The following is an 18,517-nucleotide window of genomic DNA, read 5'->3' as shown; positions in this document are numbered from 1 at the left end:
TATTTTCCAGTTCACCTCTTCAAGTGCCCAAAGAAGGACTTTACCTCAGAGGACCCCAAAATAAATAAATATATAAATAAATAATATAATAATAAATAAATATATAAATAAATAATATAATAATAAATAAAATATAAAAGTGCGTGATTGGTGGCAGATCCTTGTTTTTGTGATGGTAAGAATTATGGCAAAGCTATATGTCAAGTCAACTTTATTCATATAGCATTTCATGCACACAGTTCATTCTATGCGCTTTACATGGTGGTTACAGCTGACATTACACCTGAAATGGTAACATAATGCAGATTTGTATCCCAAAGCTTGCCAATCCATACGCCAGACCCCTTTCAGAATGTCAGAGTGGGCGATGGTGTCCCAAAGACAGAAATGCTGAAAGGTTTGTCTCAAAAGAACCGGACATCAGGGGCGCTGTGACCATAGCAACAGGCTACAGCGCCCGTACCATGTACAGGTCCAAGTGCCCACGGGGACCCAGGTTCTTGGTTGAACTTGGTTCAACTTTTAAACCACAACGCGAGCGTATTCAATTGTCAGTTAAGGCAAAACATTTGTGTTACCATAGGAACAAGATAGAACTTGTTATTGTCTGAGCGTTCCGTTACGCTTGCCATTGGCTAATGTGATCCCCACCTTATACTCAGTAATAATAATATATTTTATTTATAAAGGATGACTTAGTGAAGACATGCAATGCCCTTGGGGTCCCTGCACGGGGAGTAGGCCTATGCCAGATCTAATGCACAGACTGGAGGACCTATTGCGGTATAAAGACCTATACCCAAAGATGTTTGTCAAAATGAAAAAACAAAACGGTGGTAAGGCAAATCAGTTTAAAACAGTAGGCATACAATGTTCATGCACCATAGAATGTAATTGCAATTACGCAGGTGCTCAGCCAATTAACCAATCACAAGGCTCTCCTAATCAGGCTGGCACTAGCCAGCCAGGGTACCCAATTCAACTCACTAATGGGGAAACAAGGGGAGCTCGCCCCACTGCGCAACTCAAAAGGAAATTATGCATATACATACATTTATTATGTCTACATAGAAAAGTAACATACAGACAAAAACATTTCGATACATTTATAAGGCTTCTCTTCAGTGTTTTTTTCCCATATGGATTTTAAGGGCAGACAAATGTACAAAAGCTCTTCCGCAATGGACACATTTATTAGGCTTCTCCCCCGTGTGTATTACCATATGGGTTTTAAGACTCGACATTGTTGTGAAGGCTTTTCCACACTGGATACATTTATGAGGCTTCTCTCCAGTGTGTGTCATCATATGGGTTTTAAGATTTGACATTGTTGTGAAGGCTTTTCCACACTGGATACATTTATGAGGCTTCTCTCCGGTGTGAATTAGCATATGGAGTTTGAGATGCTCAATACGCTTAAAATCTTTTCCACACAGGATACATTTATGAGGCTTCTCTCCAGTGTGAATTAGCTTATGGGTTTTAAGAGATGACTTTGCTGTGAAGGCTTTTCCACACTGGATACATTGATGAGGCTTCTCTCCAGTGTGAATTAGCATATGGGATTTGAGATGCTCTACACGTGTAAAACCTTTTCCACACTGAACGCATGTGTGAGGCTTGTCTCCAGTGTGTGTGAACATATGGAAATTAAGATTTGAAATTTGTCTAAAAGTTTTTCCACACTGGACACATGTATAAGGCTTCTCTCCAGTGTGTATTAGCATATGGTTTTTAAGAGATGACATTTGGCTAAAAGTTTTTCCACAGTGGATACATTTATGAGGCTTCTCTCCAGTGTGTGTTAACATATGGGATTTAAGCTGTGAAATTTGTGAAAAAGCTTTTCCACACTGGGCACATGTGTGAGGCTTCTCTCCAGTGTGTATTACCATATGGGTTTTAAGATGTGAATTTTGTGAAAAAGCTTTTCCACACTGGGCACATTCATGAGGCTTCTCTCCAGTGTGTATTGTCATATGGGATTTAAGATGTGAACTTGAAAAAGCTTTTCCACAATGGACACATTTATGTTGCCTTTTCCCAGTGCTCTGGCTTAAATCAACACCAAGAGAGTGTGTTTGCTGGTGTTTCTCGAGTTCAGTAAGGACCGTAAAACTCTTTCTGCAGACAGTGCAGTTGTGCAGCCTTCCTTTGAGCTGCAGGTTCAGTTCATCATTCTGCTCATGGATCTTCTGTTGTGTTACTGGTGGGTGATCTGGAACACATGGAAGAGTTACCATAGAGACTTAGAATGTTACTGGTGGGTGTTCTGCTACACCTAGAAGAATTACAAGATGGATTTAGAATGGCATCAGTGTTTCCAATACATTGACTTATTTGTGGCGGCCCACCACAATATCAACACTGACCACCACACAGTGATTTTCCAGGTTGTACTAAATTGTGCTTTAATCTGGTTAGCATCATAACCAGCTGTGCTAATTTGTTAAAACCTGTTGCATTCAAGTTAATTCTGCAAACCAACCACCACACATGGAATTCAATTCTCTAGGAAACACTGGGCAGGTGTTATACATTCAGCAATTTGATTATACATGTATACATGTATGCTTTACAAGACAGAGAAAGTAATTTTTTTCAAGATGACAGAATTGATTAACAGACATTTTCACCTTGTGCTATGACGTAGCATAGAAGGCATGCAATTCTGGTCTAGGGCAACACATTGACATACACTGCAGAAACTGCTTATCTATCCAAGTGTTATTAATATTATATAATGATCAAAACAACAAGCTGGTATTTCTTGGAAAAATGTAATTTGCAGCCAGGGTAGTCTAGCAACTCTCAGTTGACTTGCGAACTGGAAAAATCACATCGTGTATGGAGTCGGTGGACGGGCTTAAAGGAACACGCCACCCAATGTCAGTAGTAATATATGTTCTTACCTTAACTTTCACGAGTTGAGTCATACCTCTCCCGTGTCGGTACGTGCACTCCAACGCTCTGGTGCGCGGCTGGACTGTGTTAGCATGTTGCTATGCTAGCGGGCTTTGACGGTAACTAAGCGTAGAAGTAATCAGAAACATCCACGTTTTCCCGACTTAAATACAGTTGCACTAGTAGTTGATAGAAATGCTACGGCCACGCAACATGAAACGTGGCGATTTTCCAAGCGAATAAACCGGAGAACTACAATGTGTGGCGCAATAGCACTTGGGAGTACTTCGACCTAGCGTAGTAGTATTGTTAACACCTAATTGTAGATCCTATCCACCACAGAGTTTAGAATCCATGCTGGATCGACCCTCAGCCTCTCCCTCCCCTCTGAGCGAGAGAGAGGCACACACACTAGAGATGCGCTGATGGGCTATTATTTCAACCATAACTGCACAGCACCAAAGTGTGCCCGCCCACCATCCGCTGGTTGTTTTAATGTAGGCTATATGGGTGATGCAGCGCTGCTGACGTGAGGCTAGAAAGCCCTTGCCTGTTCTAGAAAGACTGATCCAATGCAGCAAATATATTAAAAGGCTAAAGTCGTACATTGGCTATGTTGTAGCCTATCCCCAGAATATCAGCAGCAAACTCAGTCTCTGTCTCGCAAAACAGTCTCCAAATAAAACACACATCGGCCTGTTGCCTATTCTGCCAGCTTGTGACAATATATCGTCCAAAATGCTTGATTGCATTGCATTCTCCACATTTTTAGCTAAATTTTCATGTACCACATCAGCATTTTTGTTCAGTGAATCTTTTGTAAATTGCTTTACAATTACCGTCGGGCCTATAGGCCTATTGCCAGGCTTGCCTCAGCTTCGGTCACGTCCTTTTACAATTTTATCATTGTAATAAAAAACACAATTTGCCACATCATTTCAACATGCTCCTGGCCTACTAATTAATGCCTATTGTACTTTATTTTTTGCAAAAAGAAAGAAATCCTTGATAAAATAACAAGTCATTCACATTATAGGCTACTTTACACACTGTTATGTCAGGGTGACTGACAAGCCTGTTCTGAAGACTCCCATTCATTTTGACTGCATGAGCGCGTCTTTTTCAGACAGACAGCATTTTATAGCAGGCCATCGGACAAATATGACGCCTCGATATTAAAGAAACTCCGACTCCATTCATTCTGAAAGTCCACCGCACATGTTCACATTTTTAGTAACAACCGCCAAACTTGCTTGCTTGCCTTACACATCTAAGTTTTCAGACTATTTTTCGTAGGCCCTATACCTTCTTTTTCCGCTGGATGTTATTGAGTTTGTAGAAGTTTTAGCTCTTACGTTCTGAACATCTCGCACTGCCATCGCCCGATGTCATTTCTGAGTCATATCACTCTCTGTCCCTCTTTTAAATGCCTATTCCCTGAATGGTAGGCTGCAATTATGTGTTTTATATATAGGCTAATATCGAAACAAAATAACCCAGGCAGTCTCATCTAGGATATAACACAGGTTGAAGTCAACGTCAAGTTGGTTCTATTTAGGGAGGTGAATGTGTGTAAACATCTGTAGATGACTCAGAAATGACATCGGAAGACAAGGAGTGAATAGTGCGCAAGAGGCAAGCCGAAGGCTGCTGACAAGGGCCCGACGCTATTGTAAAGCAATTTACAAAAGATTCACTGAACAAAAATGCTGATGTGGTACATGAAAATGTAGCTAAAAATGTGGAGAATGCAATGCAATCAAGCCTTTTGGACGATATATTGTCACAAGCTGGCAGAATAGGCAACAGGCCGATGTGCGTTTTATTTGGAGACTGTTTTGCGAGACAGAGACTGAGTTTGCTGCTGATATTCTGGGGATAGGCTACAACATAGCCAATGTACGACTTTAGCCTTTTAATATATTTGCTGCATTAGATCAGTCTTTCTAGAACAGGCAAGGGCTTTCTAGCCTCACGTCAGCAGCGCTGCATCACCCATAGCCTACATTAAAACAACCAGCGGATGGTGGGCGGGTGTGGTTTCGAAAATTGGTCAAAAAACTTTGGTGCTGATGGATGGCTGATGGATGATAAGTTTTGCTATGCAGTTATGGTTGAAATAATAGCCCATCAGCGCATCTCTAGTGTGTGTGCCTCTCTCTCGCTCAGAGGGGAGGGAGAGGCTGAGGGTCGATCCAGCATGGATTCTAAACTCTGTGGTGGATAGGATCTACAATTAGGTGTTAACAATATTACCATGCTAGGTCGAAGTACTCCCAAGTGCTATTGCGCCACACATTGTAGTTCTCCGGTTTATTCGCTTGGAAAATCGCCACGTTTCATGTTGCGTGGCCGTAGCATTTCTATCAACTACTAGTGCAACTGTATTTAAGTCGGGAAAACGTGGATGTTTTTGATTACTTCTACGCTTAGTTACCGTCAAAGCCCGCTAGCATAGCAACATGCTAACACAGTCCAGCCGCGCACCAGAGCGTTTGAGTGCAGGTACCGACACGGGAGAGGTATGACTCAACTCGTGAAAGTTAAGGTAAGAACATATATTACTACTGACATTGGGTGGCGTGTTCCTTTAACATTGCGACGATTCCGAATTCCCTGCTACTTTAAAACAAAGAATATGGATGCTGCTGTTGGTGAACAGCGCAAACACAAGCAAATTTGTCTGCAAGTGCGTTAATTAAATTTGTCTTGATAAGACTCCTTAAAATAAGTCAAAATCTTTTTAACCGTCAGAATTCCAGCGGCACAACGCACCCTTCGGAAATGACAACACTTCAACAGATTTAGATTAGATTCAACTTTTTTTGTCATGTCAGTTCAGGTACAGAGCCAGTGAAACTCAGTTGACATCCAACCACAAGTGCAAAGAAGCATTAAACACCAAAGTGCAGGTTGAGTACAGTATTCTGTGCAGTTATGTAGACAACAGATATGAATTATGTACAACAGTGTATAGTTAGATAAATACAGGTTTTCCAGATTCCAGGATTATGTACATGTACAGAGAGTATAAATAGAAAAATGTATAAATAGAAATATTATATATATATATATATATATTCCACCTCATCACCGCTGATGTGGAGGGGTGTGTGTGTGTTATTATTGTTATTGTTTTTACACCACATAGCTAAATGCTAAATCTCATCCCTAAATGCTGTTTCATCCTCCTCTCTGATCAGGCCCACCACTGTGGTGTCATCTGCAAACATTATTATGGCATTGCATGACGATTTATCCTCGTTGTCCAGAGGTGCCAGTGGTGTCTATCTATCAAAAGGGGAGGGTTCAGGGATTACGCTAAGCTAATTGGTTTTCCGATCCATGACGTAGCGGGGGGGGGCCAAACCAAACCAGGAAGTAAACTGAAATCACCATGGGATGATTGTATGGAAGTCATTTCCTGTCCAGGGATGGGTAGATTAACTAGATCAGCAACAGCACCATCCATCCATAGACCAATAACCGTATAACCGTAATCCACCCATTGACTTGCATTATAGAAAGTAGTGTGAACATGACTTTGAGGAGTGATATCTCGCTGACTATAATAGTTGTAGTAAAAATTTCAATGGTATAATATATAATAATATATGTGTGTATGATTTCAATTACTTAAAAAATCATTTCTTTAACAATAAATAAATAAATGCATATTTTGATATATGTTCATGTTAGTATAGTTGGTGTTATACAGCACATGTTCCGGGTCATTTACCCCCCTCCCCTACCTCTCCCCAACATTCTAAATCAATTGTATGCATATTGCTATGTAGCATAGTAATGTTACATTACATTACATTACATTACATTTGGCTGACGCATTTTTAACCAAAGCGACTAACAATATGGTAAACAGTTAGCCTGGCGGGGCCATCCTATATCATTGAGATGTATAGTCTGGCATCGAATCATTCACCTCGCTTAATCCAAGGGGCGGGCAGAGAATTGTCTTTCAAACTGCCTAGGCATGCAATAGGCCAGCGCTACGACCATATCCGTATCCGGTAGGCAAAACGGCAAACACATCCTTAGAAAGGAATGACTTAAGTGCATTGTGTTGCTCAACTTTCAAAGTCCAACTCCTCCAAAGTTGACGCCAACGCCGATTCAAACAACCGCTCTTCGTTCGCCATAGCCACCTTCCTTGTTGTTCACCGTCGCAGGATGTCGTTATCCTGTTAAGCCCGCCTTAAGACTCTGTAACGAAATAGAGCGCTGTGATTGGATAACATCCACGGTGTTAAGCCAAAAGAAATTCCTATGGTTCGATACTAGACGTACAGGCTGAGCAAATTAATTTGCCGCCGCTAGGGTGCGTCTAGATTTCTAGGCTAGTAAACAGTTTAAGTTTTAAAGCAATTCTCTCAACAATTTTGGGACAATTTAAAAACGGTAGAGTACAGTAAGAATAAGTGTATCAGTGAGTGCTGTTTTTAAACAGTTCAGTGTCAGTTCAAGACACTGTTATACACCATTTGAAAGCTTTGACTCTTGGGAATCCAAAAATGACAACTTTATGTACAATCTGTATAGTGCTTTACATTTTCAGATTAATTTTATTATGTCTCAATTAAATTTGATCCAAAATGCCCCCTCCCCCTCCTCTGCTTTTGGTGCTACCCTGACCTCTGGCTGCAGTGTGGCTGCAGCACAATAAGTAGATGCAACATATTGGGTACTAAAATATTCACAAGAATCCATAGAAATTAAATCTTCCCCTGCCCAAATGCAGGTCCAATAGACTCAGAAACTCTTTTATCCCGACTTCCATTTCCATTTTAAACAATCTGCCAAAACTATCCTGTTTTTAGGCAAAAATAGCCTAACTATATTTGTGTGTTACGTATTGTTGTATTGTTACGTATTGTTGTATTGTTACGTATTGTTGTATTGTTACGTATTGTTGTATTGTTACGTATTGTTGTATTGTTGTATTGTTACGTATTGTTGTATTGTTACGTATTGTTGTATTGTTATGTATTGTTGTATTGTTACGTATTGTTATATTGTTACGTATTGTTATGTATTGTTGTATTGTTATGTATTGTTGTATTGTTACGTATTGTTGTATTGTTATGTATTGTTGTATTGTTATGTATTGTTATGTATTGTTGTATTGTTATGTATTGTTGTTATGTATTGTTGTATTGTTATGTATTGTTGTATTGTTATGTATTGTTGTATTGTTATGTATTGTTGTATTGTTACGTGTTGTTGTATTGTTATGTATTGTTGTATTGTTATGTATTGTTGTGTTATGTATTGTTGTGTTGTTATGTATTGTTACGTATTGTTGTGTGTTATGTATTGTTGTGTTGTTATGTATTGTTGTGTTGTTATGTATTGTTGTGTGTCTGTCCTTATGTCTGTCTGCTGGCTGTGCAATTAATTGCCCTTCGGGGACAATAAAGTCACCTTGACCTTGACCTCATGTTGTATTATCCAATATTAGTTGTACAGATGTATAGTCTATCTTATACACACTCATTGAATCAACAAAGTAAATCCAAAAATAGAGACTTTTTTGTAATTATTCCATATTTTGTGTAGTCAGTCTATATCAGAACACCTGACATACAATCTAAATAATCCACCAGAAACCTCAAAGTGTTACCTTTCATTTGAGACCAGGATTATGCTTCTACACAAAGGGGTTCATGTGCAGTAAGCATTTGATTGTCAGTATGCATTTTAGATAACCAAAAGTCCTATGGGGAGTTTCCATAGGGCATTTTACAAAACGCATACCTTGAAAAGAGCATACCTTGGCAAATAATAGTCTAAAGTAAGTAGTTTTCATTCTATATTGATCTACTTTTTCACACAGCTTCACAAGACCTGACACTAGGGCTCAGTTGTGTTTCTAGTTCAACTCAAGTGACCTAGAGGGCTGAAATGTGGTCAGTTCAGAGATGCTTGTTATCCGGCAGAATGAGAAAATAATATTCTAGCCTCTGTAACTCTGTGTCAGTACATCACACAGTTTTACTGATTGTTGTCCAAGAAACTACAGTGTCTAAGAGGTCAGGCATTTGATTATAGGCCAAAGTATGTAGGAGCAATGATCTATTAAGTAGATGATGTACAGTATCGGGCAAAATACTCAAAATGGGGCGTATGCATAAGAATTTAAAATGAATTGACACTACTTTAATCATATTGCTTAGGTTGTGCTGAAAAAAGGATATAAAACAGCCAAGTATTGTACTTCCCTGAGACCTCTATAAAGTCATTAAAAACCTGCAAAAATGGCTTCTATGAGTTTGAAGGTTAAATGAAGTCAAAATGATCTTTGGAGAGAGCGCTAGGTAAATCTCTTGGTTAAAACACTTGGTTAGATTTTATTTTTTTGCAATGTATGTGAAAAATGGCCAGGGTTCTCCTTTAAATGCACCCGCAGCTGTTTGTTTACCTTAACATAACGTTTTCAAAATCATTTTGATACCACATAACATCATAACATGATGAAAAGGCATTCTTCTGCCATTGTCTGAGCAGTCCTCTAACAGTTATTTGGGCTTTTCGGAAGATGCCTAATGGTGATTCAGACTGATGGCAATGTTACTGATGGATAACAACAGGCCATCACAGTTCAGTGAAATAAGTTTAGTTCAGTTAGTTAAGTTATACTTTATTAGTCCTATAGGAAATGTGTTCTCCACATTTTACCCATCCGGGGGTAGTGTACACACACACACACTAGGACATACATGGGCAACATACTTCTGCGTCAACACAATGCAGTTGCCTTTAAGTCGGCGTAAACCTTTCAAAGTTTTGTGTGTCTTATGTCTGCATCGCTCACCACCGCAAAGGTTGTTAGAACGAACTCCTGCTGTTTGTTGGCGATACGAAGTGTTAATTTCAAAACGTTACTGGCAGATAGATAGTTTACATTCGGATAATCCCGTCATTGTAACCAAAATATGTCTGAGTTTATTTGCAAAGCTTATGTTAGCGAACTAGTATGATGCTACTACCCACAGGTTGCTTGAAGCAGCCGGCTCAACACACAGGGCGAGTTGACCAATCACAGTTTTGTGCATAAAGTTAAAGCAAAAACATTGCCTACATTTTTAAAATAGTTTTCTTTGTGCATGTTGATTAACTAATGACAGCCTACTATTGTCTGCTCCACATTTTCATAGTCTAATTCTGCATAGAGTTAATTTAATGATGGTAATGATTTAATGATGAAATATTGCTGAGTGTTGATGAAATGGTGGCACAGGCCTATGGTTGTACTGACTCCTTCACATTTTCATGACCAGGCCTAATTATATAGATATTGTAGTACTTTTTTATATCAGTCTTTGAAAACTGAAAAAAAAAAATGTCAATGTCAAAAAATCATTTTTGAGAATGAGGATTAAATACTGGACATAGATTAAATAGCCTATTGCTGTTTTTCCTTTGTCTCCCTGGGTCCGGCCCTCGTCAACAGTCCCAATTTGTCATGTGGCCCCTTGGGGAAATTAGTTGCCCACCCCTGCACTAGGAGTTGAGACCTACACTAGGAGCACACACACTAGGAGTTGAGACCTACACTAGGAGCACACATACATACCCGACACAGCGGGTCCCGTTAATCTGGCACTTGGGGAGCAGTTGGGGGTTGCCTTGCTACTTGATATTGTTTTTAACATAAAGAGACCCACCTAATGCTTTCTCGTAACATAATTTGACTTAGTTTAATAAGAGTTTGACTCATTTTTAGACGTCATCAAGACAAATTTGCTTAACACACTGGCATCCGTAGGGAAGCCGTGGCCCACTGGTTAGCACTCTGGACTTGGTTCGAGCCCTGACCAGTGGGCCACGGCTGAAGTGCCCTTGAGCAAGGCACCTAACCCCTCACTGCTCCCCGAGCGCCGCCGTTGTAGCAGGCAGCTCACTGCGCCGGGATTCACTGTGTGCTGTTTGTGTTTCACTAATTCACCGATTGGGTTAAATGCAGAGACCAAATTTCCCTCACGGGATCAAAAAAGTATATATACATACATACATACATACTTATACTGCATCCAAAATTGTGTAACTTACTGGCAGCTACATTTGTTTGTAATCTTGATAATAGGTCCTTAAATAAGTAATAACTCTTATCAAATCAAGCCAAGAGTTTGGCTACGCCCTAGATATGAAAATAAAATAACATGACTTTTCAACTTTTCAATTAATTTATTGAATTCCCTGATTTCTCCAGGTTCGGAAAATGGGATTGTACTATTTCATGACTCAGGATGGTTATAATATCAAAGTGAAACCAATAACAGCATCCTTATTGGTTGTGGTCAATTTTAACCAAAGACTGCCTTTTACTGATGACCTGATAGGTAAGGGGATAATGTAGTGAAGCTAGCAACACTAATGAAAAAATCCAATATGGCTTCCACATGTAGATTTTTCAAAATAAAAGTCCTTACCCAAACCAGTATATGTAACCAAAAATATTGGTTTGGTAAGGACTTTTATGTTGAAAAATGCATGTGTGGCGGCCATCTTTTTGCTTTTCAGCTAGTGTCACTAGGTTCACACTGCTGTGGTTCAGTGGTTCACCAAAGCTTCATTTGCCCATCACTAAGATAATGTATTGTCCACTGGTCAATTATCGGAAAATAGGTCCCAACAGGGTGAACAGGATTGCGACGCACAGTCCATCCAGGAACATCGTAGGTTAGCCAACGTGTCCTGAAAATGTAAATCATGCTCAAGCTCTCCCTAGCTGAAACATCCACTTCCATATTCCAATCAGTTGCTGGGTACAGTATTGTAAAATATACATGCCAAATTGCCACAAATAAATACAAGTATTCGTAATTTATCATAGTTCTCTGTGGTCTTGCAATAGTGCCAAAAATGGTTGCAGATGTCTCTACATCATTGCAGAAGAACGGAACACCCCTTCAGTTGTCTTTCCTGTAAAAACAACATACAACGTGTATGGGTACAAAATTCAAGAGATTTATGACATGACACCAAAAGACTTATTTGATTTGAAGACAGTGTGCCAGTACCACAGTCCGTCTTCTAGAAAGATTTTTGAAACAAATAATAAAACAAATCACATAATTACACTACGCATACCAAAAATGTGGACACAGGAATCAATGACTTGTCTCACCGTCCAGACCAATAATTGTGGTGGGGAGGGTCTCCTGGTCCCAGCCATGAATGGCGTGGATGTACTCCTCGTAGCTGTCGGGTAACAAAGTGAAATGATCGTTAGAAAATGAAATCTCTGAGCACTTTAGGTTAGCAGGTGATTTGTGGGGCATAAAGGCAAAATATCTAGTCACTACAAACAAAGTGTAGTTTTACTGATACTAGTTAGATAAATGTTCTCATCTACATCCCTATGTCTCCAAGTTAGATAAATGCTCTCATCTAAACGATCATGCAGAGAAAAAAAAAACGTTACCAGAAGAGGACAATAACGTTTCACCACCCGAGGTTATAACTTTTGCTTCCATGTTAGGAAACACCATGGTAACAAGCTAACGTTAGATTAGCGTTTCCAAATAAGCATAAACAATGGCTCCGTCAAAAATGAATTTAGCCAACATTGTCACTAGACTATAAATATTTATGAAAATTCAAATACAGAACAAATTGTGGATGAAATCAATCATTTCGACAAAATGCCGTCCTAGTGTGAGTTGGCTTGATCATTTCCACTTTAGAGCTAGCGCTAGCTACTAGTAACCCATATCTGGTATTCACCCTGGCCAACGTAACTTTGCAAAGGTTAACGGACGGCATAGCTCTAGCTAATTCCAACCTTATGTTAGGACTCAATTAGGACAAATCATAATTATAAAAATAATTATCACGATTATTTTGTTCAATATTGAGATAATTATTAAACATGATTACTCATTGATTTTGGAACTATCATCCATTTACTTCAAATTCAACTTATTTCTTTTATATCTTTCAGACTTTAAAAAAAAAAATATATATAATCCAACAGATAAAAAATACAGGCAAAAAGATAATGCACATGAACGACAACAACCAAACTGTATTTACACACCTATCCAGTAGAAACAGAGCCAACTGCGCATCAGATTGGAAGCCCTTCTGCTGGCGGAGTTCTCGCCACCTTTGTATGGCTTCACCGATGTAAATACGGGACTTGCCCCGTTCCTTCTCCTGTACCCTCTTCTTGGCCATGTGTTCATCCGAACGTCTTCTCTTTGGACGTATGGCGGACTCGGCCATATCAAAATTCAAGAAAAACAAGAAAATATAGTGCTAGTCGTTGTTGTTGTCTTTGCTCACCTAACTAGACTCTACACTTCTCTCTCCTCCACCCCCCCCCCTCATACGCAGCATTCTTTTTGTCTGTTTAAGTTGAAAAAGAAACACCAAGGCCACATCCTATAAAGTGCTACCGTGACTCATCAGATCGGTCACGCAGGTTGTATATGCTCTTTTTTATTAGCAGTTCTGTTGGATTTCTGTCACATTAAATCAGTCGTAGAAACAGGCTATATCTGTTGCTATGACGTTTGTTTGGGTTATACACTATGTAATGGTTTGTTACAAACTGGCTAATACTGTAGCAACTGTTAAAAATGATCCCATCCCCCATCCTTCTTGGCGATGATTGGCTGGGTACAGTTTATTATGTTTCAGGAGGGTTCACATTAACGCAGCGTGCTGTAGCAACTGTTAAAAAATAGGAAGGAATATCCGCACACAGGCTCCCCTTCTTTTTGTTTATTAAAGCAACTTTTTTATCCAGCACCTACTTTTGGATGTGCGCACTTTACGTTCGTTTGGATTACTAATAGCAAACTGGCTAATAACAAATGTTCCCATTAACCAATTGCTAACAAACAGTAGTGCCTTTGTTGACAAATAGAATGCACATATGAACGTATTTAACACTAACATGACGTCACTGACAAGCTCAAAGTCACTCAAGAGACCCCCCCCCCCCCCCCCCCATCCCATCCCCCATCCTTCTTGGCGATGATTGGCTGGGTACATGTTTACGGGTGAGTTTATTATGTTTCAGGGGGGTTCACATTAACGCAGCGTGCCCTTTGCTCAGCACAGCGGCAGATCAGTTCTTACAGGCCTTTGAAAATAATGGGTTTCATAGCGCAGCACTTCCGTTTGTGCATGCAATGTGAAACCCCCATTCGTGGTCCAGGCTAAACCAGGCTGTTTCTATTACAGTTTTTAGAGCCTAGACTGTCCACAGTGACTGCATTTTTACAACGTATTCAGTGGGCAGGCTGATAGTGATGTTTGGCATATGTGACAACAGCTTAGAAACCTTGTCACAAGACTTCGAGACCTCCAAACGTTAGGAAGGCCCATTCATGTGAATGGAACTTTCTGCAGCACGCTGAAAAGCCTGCTCTTCACAATGTCGTTATCCTGCTTATCACCCGGTTGCTACTATAGGCAATAGTCATGCCTTTATAGCACACAAAGGAAACAAGCGGTTCCGCTTAAAAATAAGCCAACTTTACTTGTTTTTTGTTGTACAACTTTCTTTGGCCCTATAACAGCGATAGCATGGACAGTAGGGCTTTCACTTTACGTTCGAAAATCGATAGGGAAAACTAAAATAGGGAATCGATTTGAACCAAATATGTACACTATTAATTTAAAAAAAATTAAAAAAATAGATGTACCAAAACTCACAAACAAGCAGAAAAAGAAAATAAAGAATTCCTTATGTGCCGTAGACGGTAGCAAAACCAAAAAAAAATCCCACCAATTTTACGCACTGGAAACAGACTATCGGCTAGTTTCAATCAGCTGCTGCTGGTGTTTTGCCTAAAAATGGAGGACAACAGCGATCAACCTGTACAACATGAGAGAGACGAGTGACCGCTAATCACTTGAGGAGTTTGATATGGAAGCACTTTGGGTTTTGGACTGTAGACCAAACTATGGAGAAGGACAAACTGGTATGCAAACTGTGCGATCGTGAGTTCCTATGTAGGTGAAATTTGTTTGACATTTCTACAGACATGTTGAAGCCTGCAGTAATGTTTTTCATTGATGTTATGGCCATCCACTTTGCTTAATGTTTTTCGAGAATGTTGCAGTCCTAATAGTCATTGTGCACGAAACTTCACAGCAGTAAATCATCAGAAATATTGCCGACTTGTGCATCTCAAGTTAGCCTGGCTCCACCCTCAGTTCCTTCAGTCCGTCGTCTGGGATTTCTGTATATTCACGGGTTTTCTCAGGCCAAATTTTACCTGTCCAATCAGCGAACAGAGGGGGTGGCTGAGAGCGATGACGTTGAGGTTGTGCGCTACATGCTCTAGTTTGAGCATGACATACGTCACGACCAAACGTTGGCAATTGGTTATGGCAGATTCAGAGTGGCCCTGGGCAGATCCAATAGTTTTAAACATAGTACTCGCCTTCAAGGAAGTTAACGCTTGGCAATGGAAAGTGGCTAGACTCTCTGTACATTATGAAATGTACAAGAATCTGGTAGGACCAGGCTAGTCCTCTTTACGCCCTCTTTACGTTCATCCTAATGCCTGTTAGTTGTCTGTAAATTAGCCTATATTTAGCATTGAAAATGGAAACATCTTTAGACGTCAAAAATCGGAACAGGATTTTTTCACAAAAATGACAGCCCTAATGGACAGTTACCTTGTTTACAGTTGATTCAATTGTTGCGAAGCCTACTTCCAGGCTCAACTGTCGTCCTACTATGGTTGTTTTAGTAACCATTCATAAACATTGATATGGAACGGTGATTAAACTCGTTTTTACCAGATCTACTTTGTAGGTGTCCCGTTATTCAGATCATATCACTCCGCAAGTATTCCGGTCACTTCTTGCATTGGAACTTCATTCAAATGTGAAAGCAGACGGTTGATCAGCTGTGTTCTAAAGAATATTTGATTCAAGTTCAGCTTGTGTTGCAAACTATTTGTTTCTCAGCTAAAGCTACAACGAAATGGTAAATGTAAAGAGACATATCATGTGGAGTAGAATAAGTGGGATAATGTATGGAACGCCAGTCCATTATCTGTCAAATAAGTCCCTTCAGGACGAAGCAAGACCCCTCCGCTGGCGCATCGGGGTCCTGTTCGTCCTGTCAGGGCTTATTTCTCGATAATGACTGGTGTTCTGTACATTATCCTTTAAACTTTGCTTCAGGTTACACAACAAACATTGTTTCCTGTAGTTGCTAACATGGTTAACATAGCAAAATACTGTTGTTGTTTTTTTTCTTTTTCTTAACATGGTTACAAGGGATTCACATCTAAAAGGGGGATATGAAGGACTTACTTTCTAACAGATAATCGTGTTCTTCATCTTCATCATCTTCAATCTTCACTTCGATTTCCGCAGTTATCTGTTGTGTTTCATTGTCAGTAACGCTGGACTCTGCGGCATCTGTTTCAGTTCTACAGTGAAGCTCTGCAAAGGGCTTTTCATCTTCAACTTGAGAAATCATATATCCATAATCCTCCTCTTGTATGTCTTCTTCTTTAACCATCACACTCAGCTGGTCAACCTGCTGCGTTTTGGTAACGTTACAGCCAGAACTAAACGGATGTCCGAGATCCATGCCAACGCACTAAAGATGATCCCATCCAAAGTTTTCTACAGCATAGGCAAGGAAACACAAAATCAAAAGGCTGCCTTTCAAGATCTTTTCTCGGTTAAATCAAACACTCGTAAACATCATCACCTGTTACTTCGATAATTGGCACATGGCTTATGTTCATCTATCACTATTCAAGTTGTTAACTTAACCAATCGACTGTATTGTGTGTAACGTAACTTATAGGCTAGCATACCCATAGACATTAAACGAGCCTACCTGAAGCAAGTCCACTGCTCCACGCACACTGTTCTGCTCACGGAGATCTGCTGATCTGGTGTTTATGTAGGATAAGACTTGAACCCGTGTTTATCTTCACAATATCAAGCATTCTTGAACCAACATCGCGGATGACCGTAGTTAAAAAATTCTGTTGCGAATGGAATTAACTCGTCGATTGTAGTTGACAAACGAACCAGACAACTATGCATCACTGCCACCGCCTGGAACGGAGTGTCACTGCAATAATTTGGAGTTGGATCATCGATCATTTTTGACTCAGTTAGGCCAGAGACTTTCTAATGAGGAGACACAGCACTCAAAAAATACTCCATAGAAATGCATGGGGCTAGTTTGTCACGCCAATATGGCCGTTGTCTACACATATCCCACCCCTTCCTTGGCCAATCGTCGACATGTGAATACATTGAGCCAATCATGTGGTGTGATGTGAATACATTGAGCCAATCATATGGTTTGTTGTGAAAACATCGTGCCAATCATGTGTTGTGATCTCGCCGCTGGAGCAAGATTGGTGTCGTGAAGCCTTGCGCACGCGCAGTTCGACCCAAAGACTGTGCCCGATGAGTGCCCAAAAAACGTTGGTATATGGCCGCCCAGTGGAGGGACTTGCCTAAAAGGACTTTGGTTAGGCCTAGATACTTTATTTTATGATACTTTAGATTATGCGCAATTGTGTTTCTCTAGCAACAATCTGCTGCTTGAACTCCTCATTGGAGTTAAATATTATAACATGTTCCTCTTGCGTGAAATAAACCGTTCTAGATCGATCCATCTGGTAGGCTAATTATAATTAATATTGTTACCCAGGTTTTTTTTTTGTGACAGGTACTTAACAAGAGTGTAATAACCACCATCAAAAGCCCTACAAAACAATCCCACCCACCCCACACACACCCATAGACAGTAAAAGAAATGGACGAACAGACTCCGTCGTTTTCAATGGGAGGGCACTGAGTCAAATAGAACGATTTTTCAGTTGGTCCCCCCAGTACTGTGCAGACTCACACTTAACTTCGTGACGTTAGCCATTGAACTGAATCTTGTAACTCATATGATAGATACACAGAAATTCTTCTCACACTTCCTTCGCCTTCAAAGTCATCAAAGTTAAACATTTATTGATGTATAATCATCCTCACCAAGTCGAGTTAATGTTGAAGCTACCACACATGATCATCTTCAAAAACAGTCATGCTAAAACAAAACAAAGTTATAGCCTTGAAGCTAATCTTCTTTCCACTTTTCCGACCTACGGTCAATCCATCGAAAACCTCTGAAATGATCAGTGCCCTTTTAAAAAAAAATTAGGTTTACTTTTTTATTATTATTAGGTTCCCTCTGTGTAATGCTTTACCTTAACATACGGTCGTGTATGCTAGGTTTTGCTTATGAGTTACCGTCAGACAGTAAGGTGGACTGAGCTTCTTATCCAAACAATACGGTTATCTCCCTACGGCGCGAAAGAGAGATTACGTCAAAGCTAGCTTCCCTCCAACCGAACAAGCTAACCGTTCTTCTTACGGGTAACCAACGTTACGGACGAGGTAGTGGAGTCTGTTTTGCCTTTGTAGTGTTTATGTGGATTACACAGAAGCTACAATATCGGCACAGGATATATGTTATATGAAGTTATGGTATTTCCAAAAAATCCTACAATGAATGGACTTCTATGGGAGTTAGCAGAGAGGTGGTCCCTCCAGCCTACGTCGATTCGTCTACTTCCGGGAATTCGCCTGCCCCCTTGCACAC

General features: G+C 40.0%; 1 protein-coding gene across 1 annotated transcript; it reads right to left on the bottom strand.

The window, feature by feature from the left end:
- Positions 1-218: 218 nt before the first annotated feature.
- On the bottom strand, positions 219-16,914 carry LOC143121143 (uncharacterized). Its single transcript, XM_076281536.1, has 3 exons — positions 16,745-16,914; positions 16,207-16,524; positions 219-2,218 (listed from the first exon to the last, which is right to left on the bottom strand). The coding sequence occupies exons 2-3, from the start codon at positions 16,487-16,489 to the stop codon at positions 1,122-1,124; spliced, it is 1,380 nt and encodes a 459-aa protein (XP_076137651.1). The 5' UTR covers positions 16,490-16,524; positions 16,745-16,914; the 3' UTR covers positions 219-1,121.
- Between the last annotated feature and the right edge of the window lie 1,603 nt (positions 16,915-18,517).

Source organism: Alosa pseudoharengus, unplaced genomic scaffold (genome assembly GCF_046254945.1).
Source record: "Alosa pseudoharengus isolate Yale_2024_CS ecotype anadromous, Long Island Sound unplaced genomic scaffold, YU_APseudo_1.1 YU_APseudo_1.1_scf_1, whole genome shotgun sequence".
Taxonomy (NCBI): Eukaryota; Metazoa; Chordata; class Actinopteri; order Clupeiformes; family Clupeidae; genus Alosa; species Alosa pseudoharengus.
This window is presented reverse-complemented; position numbering and strand designations above follow the sequence as displayed.